The 16,511-nt window shown below is 35.4% G+C and overlaps 1 protein-coding gene and 1 non-coding gene across 2 annotated transcripts in view; both read left to right on the top strand.

Annotated features, from left to right (window-relative positions):
- The first annotated feature begins 913 nt into the window (after positions 1-913).
- Positions 914-16,511, top strand: part of LOC138699954 (cytochrome c oxidase subunit 7A, mitochondrial-like) — a 30,414-nt gene continuing 14,816 nt past the window's right edge. The window contains exons 1-2 of the mRNA XM_069826189.1: positions 914-1,073; positions 10,741-10,860. Of these exons, the coding sequence (XP_069682290.1) occupies positions 1,059-1,073; positions 10,741-10,860 (135 nt within the window). The 5' untranslated portion in view covers positions 914-1,058. The remainder of the gene's footprint in view (positions 1,074-10,740; positions 10,861-16,511) is intronic.
- Positions 7,022-7,093, top strand: TRNAY-GUA (transfer RNA tyrosine (anticodon GUA)). Its single transcript has one exon. It is a non-coding gene; the product is annotated as a tRNA-Tyr (tRNA).

Genomic DNA, 16,511 nt, shown 5'->3' with positions numbered 1-16,511 from the left:
ATATGTAACTGATAACTAATAAATGTTTTATAGAACACAATACGTAGGCTACCTACAACGTGAATTATTGGTTATGACTGAGTTATGATTTTCTCTTGGTCTTTAGGGAATCTGAAGAACGACAAATTCGGAGATTTAAACTTGTTGCTACTGCAGTTTTCGTCATTGCACACATTGCTTTTATCCCGATGCATGATTAAAACGTTATTATAACATCTCTCATTCCTTTAAAGCACGTGCTGGCTGAACGAGACTATGACCAGTGCCTTGCCTGCCGCTTGGGCGCTAGTGTCGCGGATGTTGGCAGAAAAAGTGTTGAAGTTTCGTGACTGTATGTATTAGACTGTGGTATCAACTCTATGACCAGTGCCTTGCCTGCCGCTTGGGCGCTAGTGTCGCGAATGTTGTCAAAAAAGTGTTGTTGTTGCGCGACTGTATGTAGTAGACAGTGGTGGTAGAATGAACAAATTAAAGGGGGATTTCTTGTTCCTTCGTTGGCATAGAGTTCTTTCTCTTTGAGTTCGTTGGCGACGCTGAGGAAATACCTTGAGTTTTTTTTAAAGCGCTTCATGCCGTAGCTGCAGCAAAATGATGGTCGAAAAAAAACGTAAGTAGGTCAACTGACTGCAAAATGGTGGACAATTAATATTGGCTTCTATTTCTGCCGTAATAAATTTAACCCTAAAAGAACCAAACATGTTAAATAATTTCGACTTCCATGATAATGACATGGAATTATTATTACTAGACGATTTTGACAATAATAAACGTTGCAAAAGACCAAAACACACATTCCGCCATGATGGATCGTGCAGCAAACTCGTAAAGCGAAGTTTTGATTTGCTGCACGCTTGCTACAGCGCTGCTGCAGCGACGGTGAAGCAAATGTAATAAAAGAACGGTCTTGCTGCAGCGCTATACGTCTTGCTTTAAAAAAAGACGCACGGATAGTGAAAGCGATCCGTTGCAGCCATATTTATTTTAAAGGTGTTCCTCTCCGATCAGTTCGGATTATTTTAATTACAGTAGAGATATATTTTAATTTGTTCTTAAAGAGAATGAATTCGGCAAAGGTAATATTTGTTTGAACGTTCTTCAGGTTATCAAATATGGGAGTATTACGTTGTTAATATTCGGAGAAGCAGATAATGTTTTTGAGATATTTGTGTTAGGTTATAATGGAATAGAATATTGTGATGCAAGTTACTTTTCACTGATATTGCGATAATTGTGTATTAACTGAAGATTTTGTTGTTTGATGAAATATACATTTTGTATAAAAATTAAAGAAAGTTAATTTTATGTAGTTGTGGGCACGCCCATTTCTGTCTAGTTTAGGAACACCACTCATAATTTGATTTAAATTTTCTGTTACAGGTACATATTACATTGTACGGGGGTCTATTTCCAGTTAGTTGCAGTGTGTGAACGTTTGAAATTTTCAATTCGTTTGTCACGGGCGATGATTGTTGAGGTCCATAGCCATACCACAAACGGTCTCCGCACACAACATTCTTTACCTTTGGATGTAGTCCCAAAGACAGCTTGAGAGTCAACATGCTGGGAAACTTTGGTCGTACTTTTCAGACATTTTCTGAGTGAAACTAGCGCTGAATTTGTTACTATGATTTCGGAAGGAAAAATCCGCCATTATACTACCTTAATACTGACATCAGAAAACAAATCACCAGCCTTTGCCCAGCGTATATGTAAGGCATAATAAAAGCCTGAACTAACCTAACCTAACCTGTTAATGGTGAGAATTACTTATGTACGTGCACTAGAGGAAATCAATGTAGAGTATCCACTGCCCACTGAACGAATATTTCACACTTTTATCACTGCCAATGCGCTATAAACCAATTTTCGGCAATCTAATGTAAAAGACTGCCTACAGATATTTGGAAAGTTTAGAGAAAATTCACAAATTCAATCTTCTAACACAATTTTTTTTGTTTTTAAGTAATTAAGTAATTTGCTGGGAGACATCGTTAGATATAGACCACTCTTACACTAAACTGGAGTAATTTGAGCTTATTAATCAGATATGATTCTACTTACTGTTTTTATACGCTCACCTGTTGTGTAATTTTTATTTTATACATATTTCATTGTTATTGCCCATCCAAAGATCGTTAGGAACGACGAATATTACTTAATATTTCCTATCTTTCTTCAAATAGTGTTTATATGCCTTGTTAATTTTCATTTGTTTCATAAGTTAACAATCATGCACATTGGGAGCAACATATAAGAAAATATTTTCCTACACAATCCACGCTATATTCATGTTGTTTTGAAATGCTTAATCGAAGATGTTTGCTTATTGTTTATTACAAGCACATTTGTATGTAATTTCTATTCCATACGTTTTTTTTCTATCCCACGATCATTAAGAATGGTGAATATTATTCATGCTTGTTTCCTGTATTTCTTAAAATAATGATATGTGGCATGTTAGTTTTTATTTGTCGTTACTTACGTAAAAATGATGCGCCAAAAATAAATAATAATAATTTCGTATCACTACACATCCAGTTTTTCAGTGATTTGTTAAAGAATGTACCGATATTTAAAAGACTAATAATTTAGAAACATGTTACATAAATCATCCTTGTGCCAAAAGAGAATGCTCCCTGGACCAAATCGTCGTATTTTGCAGTGGTCGTCAGTACTCGCTGAAATGGGTAATAATATAATAACTGATGATGATCCAACGTGTAGCACATGATGATGATCCGACGTGTAGCACATGATGTAAAAAGCGGGGTATCGGGGCTGCAAGCCCCAATGATGATCCTATGTGTAGCACATGATGTAAAAAGCGGGGTATAGGGGCTGCTATAATTATGTTATGTTATGTATAATATTATATGAGGTTATGTTAGGTTAGATTATGTGTGTAGTATTCTCCAAGGTTAGGTTAGGTTAGGTTAGGGTAGATTAGGTGTGTAGCATTATATGAAAGGTATGATATGAGGTTGTTATGTATAGTATTATATGAGGTTATGTTTGGTTAGATTATGTGTGTAGTATTCTCAAAGGTTAGGTTAGGTTAGATTAGGTGTGTACTATTGCATAATATAATTCAAAGGCATTTTCAGTTATTTACTTTTATTCATGCAAATTTGCTGCAAGTATAAAATCGCCGGTAATTTTATTTACCAGATTTGGCAACCCTAAACATACATCGCAAAATCTCATTATGTCCAAAAATTGACATCAATTTTTCGCTTTGGAACCACAGTTTTTTTTTTTTTTTTTTTTTTTTTTTTTTTGCGAATTGTTTACTGAGTAGAATTGTGTAAATTTAATTTATTAAGCGTGATATATTTATTAATTTGTGCTTTGTGAAGTTATTCCATTTCTCTGTTTAATATGATGAGTTAAAAAAATGCAAAGAAAATCAGTTATTATAATATTATTATCTTGAACATAGCAAGATCGATTATTCAATTGATAGGATATTTTATGAGGTTGTCATGACTGAGATATCTATTGTCAATTGCTTTTATTTCTCAGAAGGCCTTGACTGACGGGTATATAAGGACCGGCGCTGTTAGGGGTGGACGTCGGGGTTTGGGACGGCCCACAAGCAACAAGTTATACTAAATATGTTTAGTGTAAAACTGGCTTATGTCTCTATAGTGGGCGGGACATAAGTAACATTCACGGAGGAAATTGCTGAAATACCCTGAAAATGACTAGGATTTATAGTATGGAGTGATCTGGGAGAGCTATATGCCACTCCCAAATACCATAGGTTATATACCAAAATCGTCGTGCGTGAGTGAAGAACACCGCCATATTTCCTGAATGTGACGTAATTTGAGAGAGGGAATGTAGGTATTTTCAGTGTCGCCAACACTTCTCACATAATGCTACACATCTAGTGTAACTTAACCTCTCACATGATATTACACACCTAACCTAACCTGTCACAATAACACCTGTAGTAACATTCGTCACTTTTAGTATCATGTCGTTTGTAAATGTTGTCCTCCCTATTATATGCCCTATTGGGAGCCGTCTATTGTAAGAAGTGGAACGTGATGTCGGGTGACTTTGTCGCCACTGCTTATAATTACGTGTAATTCGATAAGTGTGTGTTTTGTGCAATAATCAATATGTTAATGTAGTGGTAATCATATATATATATATATATATATATATATATATATATATATATATATATATATATACACACAAAATATTGAAATGTGTTCTGGCTGTGATGAAAATTTGTTTACAGCGCCACATTGGCAGTGATAAAATTATGCATTATTTGTTTATAGTGGCGGGTGAATGCTCCATCTTGAATGCCTAAACTAATGTAAACTGTGAACAAATTCGTGTATGCAAGGCATAGCGTGAAACTTCCGTAATGTCACCAAAGTTATGCTGGTATTACAGAGGAGACATCAAAATCGTCGTGCGTGAGTACAAGGAACAAACTCAGCGCTAGTTTAGCAGTTTTCTGAAGTATATTCATTATTACTTCACTTCCTCCGTTTCTGTGAAATGTTCTCTGGATCTTCATGTATTTGCTAAGGGGAGCACCTGAAATAAGTGTACGTAAACTAGATATTTACCGCCCACTTTAACATAATTATAATCATTTTATTTAACACTTTGAAGTGTAGAGGTTATTTAGAGTCGAAATCTAGCGTGGGCGAAGAATAGGCAAAAATTCTGTGCTAAACTGGATAATTACCACGGTCGCTTTGAACCGTGCCGTTATGTTTACCAACAAATTTAATTAAATACACTATGTCGCCAACATAAGAACATGACGTTGGTGTGTGGCGTAGTTGGAGGGAGAAATTTGTTTTTTTTTCTCTCTCTCTGCCTCCTTCGTTCTGAACATTACTGAGAGATAGCACCACTGTTAGCTGCAAGGTGTATTTGCGCAAATATATTGCAAGTAGATTACATGGCTTAGATGGGAGTCTCGAGACAAAACAGTTTTGCTATATGGGTAATTCCACGGTAATGGACGGGACAATCATACAAATTGTTCAGTATAATATATATATTTATTTCGTACGGAAATTATTTAATATACAAAATAAAAGTCACAATGCGTGCATCAGGTTATAAGCTGATATTATTTCTGTTAAAAAGCAAATTATAAAATATTTGACAACAGTTATAACTGTTTAAAGAAAGGTAACAGACGGGACATAAAAATGACACAATATATACAGTGAACACAAACTCCATACAATCTCTGTCCTGCTATGAAATACAAAAATACCACAATATTACCAAATATTGCGAGTGTACACAGCTATTCATGGGTGCATTCAAACTTTGTGTAATATGAATTGTGTATTGAGAGAAACTGTCTAAAAATGGGTAACAGACGGGACATACAGGTAACAGACGGGACATTTTCCGAATGTGTCTTGTAATGAATGGAAGGAACAACTGAATAAAACAGTGAACTACTTTAAATAAGTTTTAAACAATTAATAGACATTATATATGCATATATTACTTTAGCATATCTCTTATAACAACAAAATAATAGTACGTCTATAATGTCGCATATTGTATAACGTAATCATTTAACGTTGTAATACCAAAACTGTTGATTGATGCAAGTACAAATAAAACAAAGAGTAAAAAAATCAGATTGAACATACACACCATAAACGCATTTAATAGGTGTATTTTTATTTTGTACTTGAAGATTTGGTTTTTTTGAATGTAAATTCATGTTCATCAGAGCTGTAAGAATAATATTTCCATTTGATTTTGTATGGAGATACTCCAATTATGGAATGCATTTTTTGTGTCTCTGGAAGGGATGCTGTGTTCTTTCAATGCGCGTTCAACATATGTTGTTTCACTGTTTCATCTGTAATCAAAATTATCTTAACGGAAGAAGTTGCAGCACATTCAACAAATGATTGTGCATTTTGAACTGTGTATTTTCCTATTTTCACCCGAGTCCAAATAAGCCTTTTAATAGTTGCCCCTACACCATCTACAGCTTCTTTCCCATGACTCGAGGAGAAAAAAAGGCCAGGACTGTTGTATTCCATAAAATTCTTCTACAAATGATATGTTCATGAAATTAAATCTCTGCTTGAATTGAGAGGCAGAAAATACGTGTAGATATTTCACATTTGGATGATTATTTTTATGTCTCTAAAAATTTCGTCTCAGAAAGCAAAGACGGCATATTTATCATACGTCAAGGCATAATTACAAGGTTCGTTGCCAAACCACGCCACTGCTGTGAAAATTGTAATTTGCTTCTTATTCCAATGGGCAGCCTGTATTTCATTTTGAAACATAGCGGAATATATATTATTTTAATGTACCGAAGTACATATGATATTTCCATGCAGATATTCTGCGTCATCATACGATGAAAGAGTAATGGAACGGAGAAAAATTCTCTCCGGCGCCGGGATTTGAACCCGGGTTTTCAGCTCTACGTGCTGATGCTACTAAGCCACACCGGATACAACCCCGACGCCGGTTAGAATCGTCTCAGATTAAGCTCCAACTCTTGGGTTCCCTCTAGTGGCAGCCCTCTGCACTACGTCATAGATGTCTATGAACGCAGGACCGAAGTCCACACATGTGCTGAGGTGCACTCGATATGAGTGACTAGTTGGCCGGGATCCGACGGAATGAGCGCCGTCTTAAATCACGAAGTGATTTACGCATATCATATATATTATTTTAATGTACCGAAGTACATATGATATTTCCATGCAGATATTCTGCGTCATCATACGATGAAAGAGTAATGGAAATATCATATGTACTTCGGTACATTAAAATAATATATATGATATGCGTAAATCACTTCGTGATTTAAGACGGCGCTCATTCCGTCGGATCCCGGCCAACTAGTCACTCATATCAAGTGCACCTCAGCACATGTGTGGACTTCGGTCCTGCGTTCATAGACATCTATGACGTAGTGCAGAGGGCGGCCACTAGAGGGAACCCAAGAGTTGGAGCTTAATCTGAGACGATTCTAACCGGCGTCGGGGTTGTATCCGGTGTGGCTTAGTGGATAAAGCATCAGCATGTAGAGCTGAAAACCCGGGTTCAAATCCCGGCGCCGGAGAGAATTTTTCTCCGTTCCATTACTCTTTCATCGTATAGCGGAATAGTTCTCCAAAAAGTCCACTGGTAGCACAATTCAGATGAACCCTGTCTTACTTCATTAAAAAATGCACTTTGTTGCCTTGTGATGAAGCAATGTATCAGGAGGGTTGGTGTCTGCTTTTTCAATGCTTGCACATCTTCTGCAATTTGACTACTGATTTCAATTTCTTATACTCTTCTATTTGCATGTGCCCATTGTTTATATGTAAGCTGTTTCTTTAAATATCTTCCTCCATAATTTCTAATCATTTGTCCAAGTTATCGTAGTCTCTGTATTTGTTAGTAATATTTGAACATATATACACTTTTCGTTTGCTGCATCACAAGTTATCATAGTCTCCATATTTTTTTTTTTTTTGTAGGTTATTTTACGACGCTCTATCAACAGCTTAGGTTATTTAGCGTCTGAATGAGATGAAGGTGATAATGCCGGTGAAATGAGTCCGGGGTCCAACACCGAAAGTTACCCAGCATTTGCTCATATATGTTGAGGAAAAACCCCGGAAAAAACCTCAACCAGGTAACTTGCCCCGACCGGGAATCGAACCCGGGCCACCTAGTTTCGCGGCTAGATGCGCTAACCGTTACTCCACAGGTGTGGACTCCATATTTGTTAGTAATATTTGAAAATACATACACTTTTCGTTTGCTACGTCACAAACTACTGATTCCATGTAAGCTGGAACAGTATTCATTGTAGGAAGACAAAGTTTCTGACTAAAATATTCGGCATTACAGTGATACATACACACACAGATATTGTGTGGTGTTAAGTTATAGGAAGAACGTATTTGGGATGAAGGGGTGCAAATTTTGAAAGTCTTATTATGTTTGTCCCTTTTCCTGCAACGAACAGTTATAAGCTTCTTTAATGGTCATCACAAGATGTTGTTTCTGCATTTTTTACCTTCGCAGTATCTATGTAAATTGTTAAACAGTCTTTCCTTCCGGAAGCTTATCTCCTGATATCTTCCCTGCAATAAAAATTAATTGCATCATCTTCGACATCTTTGACAGGGTTTCCTATTACAGATATGTTGCTTTCCTTCAACCATAATTCACAGGTTCTCGCTAATACACCCACAACCTCATAATGCCTTCTTGGACTTTGAGGCAGATTACGGAGAGCACGATAGACAACTTTAGCCCTAGTGTTAGAAACAGAATACTTGAACAAGTTGCTTCTTCACTTGGACTCAGGCTATTCAATTTTTACCGGTAGACACGTTTCCGTTCACGATCATATTTTCTTTGCTTTCTCATATCCTTCGGTGTCATAGTTGTCTTCTTCAGAGCCCGTGCATGTTTCTTCCTTCTTGAGTCCTTAATTTTAGCATCTTCATAATTCTCCGACTGTTTCAGGCATTCTCTATACCGCTTCATTTTCTTGTCTGGAGACATATTTGCCATGTTGTTAAAGTACTATTAACCTGCAATATAGTCTACACTTTAACTATATGGATGACTATGATGATGATGATGATGATGATGATGATAATAATAATGCTGATGATACTAGTAATAATAATAACAATAATAACGAATTCATGGTATGGGCTTCATGATTACGGACAAGTAACGGATGGGACAGTTATTCTTGTCCCGTCTGTTGCCACGATTAAAAATATTGTTTTGAATTTAATTAAGGTGTTGAAGGTTCATGGTGTTCATCATGGAATATTGGAAGAGAATATGTTTTTTCATTGGCTAGTTTGCAATAGTATGGCTTGAAACTAAATACATTCAAACATTTGGTAATGGACGGGACATAAACTTGAGCTGATTTAGATGACCTCATAACAAAAGTTAAAACTATCGAATGAGGCAATGTATTACACCTCCTTCATCCTCTTTCGCGAAGGTGTACGTTCAACCAAACCACTCACTGTTAAGATCATTCACAGACTGATGAGATAAGGCAGACCAAAGTTCACTGCAGTTGCTTCGCTTGTAGGAATAGTATGCTGTAACTTCCCGCTCACATTCAGAACAAACTATAAACGAAAACAAGCTCTCTTCTGTGCCTCGGTCTTGTCCATTCATCACTCTCAGACGTAAAAATAGTAAAGACTTTAAAACAACAACTTCATATGTGACATCTGATGTCATGGTTTTCGTGGAATTACTCATATTTCTTTTTTTTTTTTCTCTCTCTCTCTCTGTCAACCTCCTTAGTTCTGAACATTATTGAGAGATAGCACCACTGTTAGCGACAACGTGTATTTGCGTAAATATTGCGAGTAAATTATGACGACTGGCTTAGATGAGAGGCTCGCGACGGAAACAGTTTTGCTGTAGCGCATGCGCAGGCCTCTCATGCAGTGAGCATGATCCTTACTTTAATTTATTTTCGCGTGTACATTGCAGATTAAATGATTGAGATCCCTTCTTGCTCCGATTACAGACCTTGCATATACGAAGGTTAGGTTTGGTTAGTTAGGTTTTTATTAGTCAAGTCCGCGCATGCAGGTAATATGATCCTGTCGCGAGCTGAACGTGATAAGTGATATGAGGTCGAGGAATGGAAGAATGTTAGGTTAGCTTTGGTTAGGTTAGTTTAGGTTAGGTTAGTTTAGGGATAGGGAAGTGACAGGAGGTTTTAACGTGAAGTTCATTTACATATTATGCAATATAAATGTTATCATTTTCATGTATTTGACGTAACTTTTTAATTTTAACATAAAATTTGATTTCATTCATCCATGTTGTAGTTAAAATTATATAATATGACAGTTTTTGATTAGTAATATTGATGAACAATAATAAGCCTATAATGAAAGCAGTGAATAATTTCATGGCCCTTAAAATTTTTTTTCGTAATTTTCCTCTAGGCCAGAAATAAAACAGCAACGCGGTCATAATTACGTACTTTACGCTGTGGCGAACATTAACCGGAAATTTACTTTCCATCATTTTAATGATATTCTGTGAAACACACCTTTTTTTCCTGTTCATTTTCTTGTGATAATCTATTTTAAGATCTTACTACATCTGCATTTCCTTTTAATGCATTCAAAAAACTGCTGTTGTACTACATAAAACCTTGGACTTGCCTAATGGAGTGAATTATTTAAGAATATAGTCGCGAATTTTACTACCACCATTTTGATTGTCTTTTGTTTGACACGGCTCGGTACGGCTTGGTGACTAGTGGCCAGCGAGTAGCGTCGACTATCGACATTGCTCTGCCGTGGGTATTATTCAGTTGTCCCAAATTCTGGTAATTTGATAGAAAGCATTGGTCAATGTGACGGGCATCAAAAACATCATCGGCGATGAGTAGCAGATTAGGTTTGGTTTGTTCAGGGTTTTGGCATCTTGCTTAAACATTTTTTGGTAGGCATACTAAAAGCCTGAACAAATCAAACCTAACTTATCACTGATCCTTCATGATGTCCGCCGTATTAATCAATGTTTTCTACCGAATTACCGAAATTTTTTCTGGAGTTATTTTTTTGTCGAGAATAGTGTTTTATTAACTGTTGTAAATTAATGACGTAAGACTAGAGTTTCAATTCTCGCTGCAGTGTTAAAAGAACGTTGTTCATAGCTAAAAATCATGTTATTCAGTAATCTTATTTATCCTTAATACTTCATTATTTTCAGAAACTTCTCCAGCTTGGACAGCTAGGAGTAAGACATATTTCCACCTCACAGGCTCGTTTGGCATCAGAGAAGCAGATGGCTAATTACGCAAAGCTTAAAGAAAAGCAGGAAAAATTTCAGGTCAGTTACGTTAATACTGTCAATAATTTGAAATAATTTTGGTTCATATAGTGTAGGAAAATGCATGTTTCTTTCTTTATTAAATAACTTTGACTAATTATTTGTAGGCTACTCAAATTAAACAAGATCTAGGTTGCCATGCCTTTTTTTAGTGATAAAACTACCGATACCGTAACATTCACTTTATGAACAGGGTTGTACAGAAAAAGTGGTGGAACTCTGTCTGTGTAAAATATATTATATTGGATGGGGAGATTATTACTGTCCAGTGCATGGGAATTTTGTCGTTTTTAACCTCCTTTTCGTCCCAGCTTTAAGACTTTCAAGGCCTACGTGGAGTTCAAAGAAAAATCATGTTAATAACATAATTATTAAGACATTTCTTGATCAAATAGAAGAAAGGGCGCTGGAACGTCCAGAAAAAAAGCACTGGTGTTATGTAAATTGTAATAGTAAACACTTTTACGAAAAGCAAAATGTTATTGCTTAATTATTTCTTTGATGTATCCTAAAAATTGATGGATTAAAAGAATATAACATGTTATTCTAATTATTATTTTTTTTATATTTATTCTTTTTGTTTATCATCTGATGCTGACTCACAAAGAATGTGAAGAACAAAACATCTGACTACAAGTCTCTAATTTACAAAACACATTGAGGCATGTTGTGACACATAGATAATAGTTTAATGTGGGAGATTCGTTGTTGGCTTGGTACCTCAGATAAGGTCAGGTAAAGCCTAGAATCAGAATAATGCCCTGAGCCGTTATTCCACTCAGCATTTATCCCTGGTACAAATGATAATACGGCATAAATTTTTAGAAGGCATATGAGTTCAGCCAATACTCATGTAATATTACTGCACTGTTGCCAAACTGCTAGTGGGGGAGAGAGAAAGACAAAGAGATTTGTTATGCTTTGAATACCAATATACAGTTAATACATATCTACGCGCACTCCTGTCATATGCCAGTCATTCTTTGCAAGCTCCGTCTGTTACTGCCTAATGTGTCTTTTAAAGCATATGAAATAAAGATTACAGTAGCTTAGCATAGCTTAGTCTCTAGTTCTGTAACAAGGTCTCTAGTTCTGTAACAGGGTTTAGTGAGGTGATAACAAAATGCCAATTTGCCATTGTACATATATGGAAGCGTGTCCATCTTTTGTACGAACAGTAAGATTCTAGTTCTATGACAAGATTAGAGTAAGGTCACCAGATGTCCTGTATTAGCCAGGACAGTCCTATTTTTTTTAGTCTCTGTCTCGGATGGTGAAATGGGACTTCAAAATTTCCTTTTTTTTATGGCACCAATGACTTATTGGCAAAAAATTTCCGCAACAGTATTTCTTATATACTTCTTTGTATCAATTTGATGAAGACTTCAAATATTATAATTTTTGGTATGTATATACGTAGCTATACCTGCAACACTGTGAGGTGAGGCTTGGGGAATTATGCGATTGATATAGCCGACTATCGTTGCTCTGCACTATAAGATGATGCCAAGCAACTAATCAGTAACTTGTACTGTTTTATAGTTTATAATATGAATGCTGCCAACAATATTGAACACTGCAAATGCATATGCTTCCATTGAAATGAATTCATTGCAGTTGTAGCTTGGTAGAAGATATTCTAGTGTTCTGAACTTGTGAAATACAGTATATTTTTTTAACTGTGAGTAATAATAAGTATGGAAATAATACGTCACTGCTGAAAAGAAAGTGTGTTTTCAGTAGTGACCTACAGAAGGAATATCCATAGGCTATATTAAAAACAATTTCTGACTCATGTGTTCGATGCAATAAGTGTTTATCCCAGTGAGTTAGAAGAGATTATAGAGTGGCTATTATGCCTCCATGTTTGAAGAAAATTGAAGTGCGTCTGCCATTAAAATAAGCACCCAAACAAAATGGGCTTGACGATAAGTAAGGCTGGAGTCGAGGAGTTGTCAAAATTTCGTTTCCATAAATCAGTTAAACTGAAGTGGAAAAACCTAGGGTTTCGTCAAAAAATTCGACTTACGTGTTAGTAATTGAATTTAAAATACAGAACTTATGTACGCTAAATTTAAAACACTTGAGCTGTTTGTAGAAGGAAAGCTTAAAAGAATAACTTAACAGAGCAGAATTGTCATGTATGTACGACAAGAGTTAAAGCAAAAATACTGAAGGAAATATTAATATTAAGTTTTTTTTTTTTTTAAAGACGACCTGCAAGACTGCCTATAAAATGAATATGATTCGGATGATTTTATTAAATTGCTTTCCCAGTCTCTACACCTTGCAAAACTATTTATTATACCATAAGATATTATAGAATGAAAGTAGGCCCTAACTGTAGTAAACTATCTTTACCTCTAAGCTTGTAACTTCAATAAAACATGACACAACACGCATTTATTTTCCTTTAGTGAAAACCAGTATACTGTATATCCAATAATTTTGATTACTATTAGTTCTGTTAAATCTCATAGCTGTTTCTCCAGAAAAGCTACACCAAGGAAGGTACAATTTTCTTTTGTTTCACTGACTTCTATGAGAGTATATAGTGATAAACACCAAGCTCTCAGGCTCATTACTGTGGAATCAAAACAATTCCAATAGATTCTATGAGATTTTTCACTAATATTAACAGCATCAAAATGACAATAGAAGAAAAAGCACTGATTCAATATGAAAACTAACCAGATTACCAGGAAACAGTTGACATTCATACAGTCCTCTCTGTAGATTAAAAACTCAAAAAAGTTCATATCCATGGTTCCAGAATTAAAACAGAAAATCAACATCCTGAATTTAAAAGAAAACTTACAAATTAAACTAAACCCTTTAACTCTATTAAATATAGGGTATAATCTAACTTTAACAGAAGACATACTGAAATCAGAAGTAAACACTGAAATAATGAAACAAATGTCTTTAGGGACAATTAATATTAGGTACCCTCCACAAAACTGGCTTCATTTATACACTGATGGATCCTTGATCTCCAGGGAACAAGGTGCAGGTGTTACGTGCTGTCTCTTCTCACTTTACAGATCCCTTGGATATGGAACAAGTTTTGACGGAGAAATCATTGCAATAAGTGAAAGTCTCAGGAATCTTCTATGCCACATCAATAAATTTAAGAATGCAGTTATATTGTCAGATTCCAAAGCAGCTGTTCTATCAATAGTCTCTAGACACACCTTCATCTCAAACAGCAGAAATAACTAAAATGCTCTCTCAATTAATAACACTCAATAAAAGAATTGTATTCCAATGGATACCATCCCATTGTGGAATCCTGGGAAACGAGAATGCGGATGCTTTAGCAAAGAAGGGCAGCACTGCTACTTACAGACCTGTTACTAAATCTATGTATTACTCTGTGAAAAGATTTATTAAATCTACATACTTAGACTTCAACAAACAAAATTTGATAACACAATCTCAAGGGAACAAAATGGAACTCCCTGCATCATAATCCACAGTTAATCCCCAATTTACCACGCAAATCGTCTGTAGCTGCATTTAGATTGGCAAAAGGCCATGATGTTTGCCCAAATACCTGCATAAAATTGGAATATATCAGTCCCCTAACTGCCCATTGTGCAACTCAAACCAAGAAATGAATTCGAAACACCTCAAAATCTGTGCTTCAGTGGCTGATGATGACAATATCTTTGAAAAATATTGGAGTGCAAGAGGTCAAATGAGTTTGTCAAACGCCTGGTATTAGAAAACAATAACACGTGGTATGTATACAGTGATTAACACGTGGTTTAGTTTGCAGCAACAAATACTTTGGATATAAAAATTGCTTTATCTCCTCTAAAATCATATTTTGAATCTCAAAATAAATGTCCATTAATTATCAGATCATTTTTTGAAAATCTTTCATCAGAAGCATTGCTGTAATTTCTTTACAATCAAGCATAAACTTTTTACTTTGCAGTTCAAAGAGTAGAGGGTTAAATAATGACAGTTTTATACAGATAATATCATTCACAGAACAGGAGTGGTAAAGTACAATAAGCCCCTTCTTTGTACAAAGAAAAAACCTAAAGGCTAGTTCTGTATCCTGTTAATTTAACCTAATATTTTCTCCAAGAGAGAGGTATTCTCTAACCATACCATCTAATCCTGTCATTCAACTTGGGCTAAGCTAAGCCCAAATAATCTAATCCTTTGTGCAAGAGATAGCTATGTCCTGATCAAACCCTTTAACCTTATTAATCAACTAGAAACTAAGCTGAGTCCAGCTAATAATTATAATTATTTGTACGAGGGTTAACTATCGTCTTACTAAACCCTTGTCACTGAACTAAAGACTAAGCTATGTACATCAACAAGAAGTTCCTCTCAGGCTGGGAATTCGAACAGTAAGTGTAAGAGCTTAATGAAATACTCATCTTGATTTTATTTTAATAAAAAATTATTATTCATGCAAAATGGGGATGATACCTATTTAACTAGGGTATTAATTATATTTCTGTATGAATCCAATCCAATCTACCACTAGTGCGATGAAATGAAACGTCCTAAGGGTAAAGTGCGAAGAAATTAATTGCAGCAAGAAAAATTTACGTTCATGTTCATGTATCAGCACAATACAAGGATGTCGATAAACTCGATTTTTTGATTGTATTGGCATGTCGTATGTCACATTGCGCATATGCATAACTCATTGTTGTCATAAAAGCATAAACAGTAGAACCTCGATTAACCATCAGTTACGGGACCAGAGAAATATCGTAGATAATCGAAAAGACAGTTAAGCTAGAAAGGGAACATTTTTCACAAAAAATCGCTTTTCTTTTTTTCAAGTTTTATGTGTTTTTTAAAAATCTACTACAATATAATCTACAGTACAGTACATACTACAAAAAACACATGTATGTAAAATTATTGTTGTTTGAAAAAGTCTGTTAATTTTTTTTTGTTTAAACACACAAAAAAATTACTTTTTTTCCAAATTCAAAATTTTTTTAAGAAACATGTGTGTTTTAAAAACCTAGTACAATACAATCTACAGGGTATGTACCTATAAAAACACATGTACTGTATGTAAAATTATTGTTGTTGTTTGAAAAACTTAGTTAATTTTTTTTAACACACCACATGCTTCTTTGTATGTCATGTCTCGTACTCTTCGAAGCAGTAATAGCTGTTCAAACCAGTTGAAGCACTTGGAAAGTATGGATTCTGTTTCAGCATGGGTGATGGTTTTCGTAAGTTCTCTGCCTCCTGTTCACTTTCATTGTTTTCTTCAGGATCATTTTGGTTCGACACTTGTTGAATGAGTTTGTCGTCACTTACAAAGTCAAAACATGTGTCAAGTATGTCCATGTTCATCTATTCAGCCACATCATTAATTTCAATGATTTCTCCTGCGGGTAGAGCCTCACAAAGGTGTAGAATGATATCACTGTCTCCATCATTATTCTCCTCATTTTCCTGTGGCCAGTTTATTCCACGCTCTCTTCATTGTTACAGAAAGGAGATCATTCCAAGCCTGAGCAACATTAAAAATAGCGTCCTTAATGGTGTAACATTTCCAAAAAGCTTTGATGTTGAATTCCTTATCAGATGTCACAAGTTGCTGGATGAATCCTCTTCTGTAACGTCTTTTCATGGATTGAATGATCTCCTGATCCATGGGT

The sequence above is a fragment of the Periplaneta americana genome, chromosome 1 (genome assembly GCF_040183065.1).
Source record: "Periplaneta americana isolate PAMFEO1 chromosome 1, P.americana_PAMFEO1_priV1, whole genome shotgun sequence".
In the NCBI taxonomy this organism is placed as follows: Eukaryota; Metazoa; Arthropoda; class Insecta; order Blattodea; family Blattidae; genus Periplaneta; species Periplaneta americana.
Note: the sequence above shows the minus strand (reverse complement) of the source record. Positions and strands in the feature narration are given on the sequence as shown.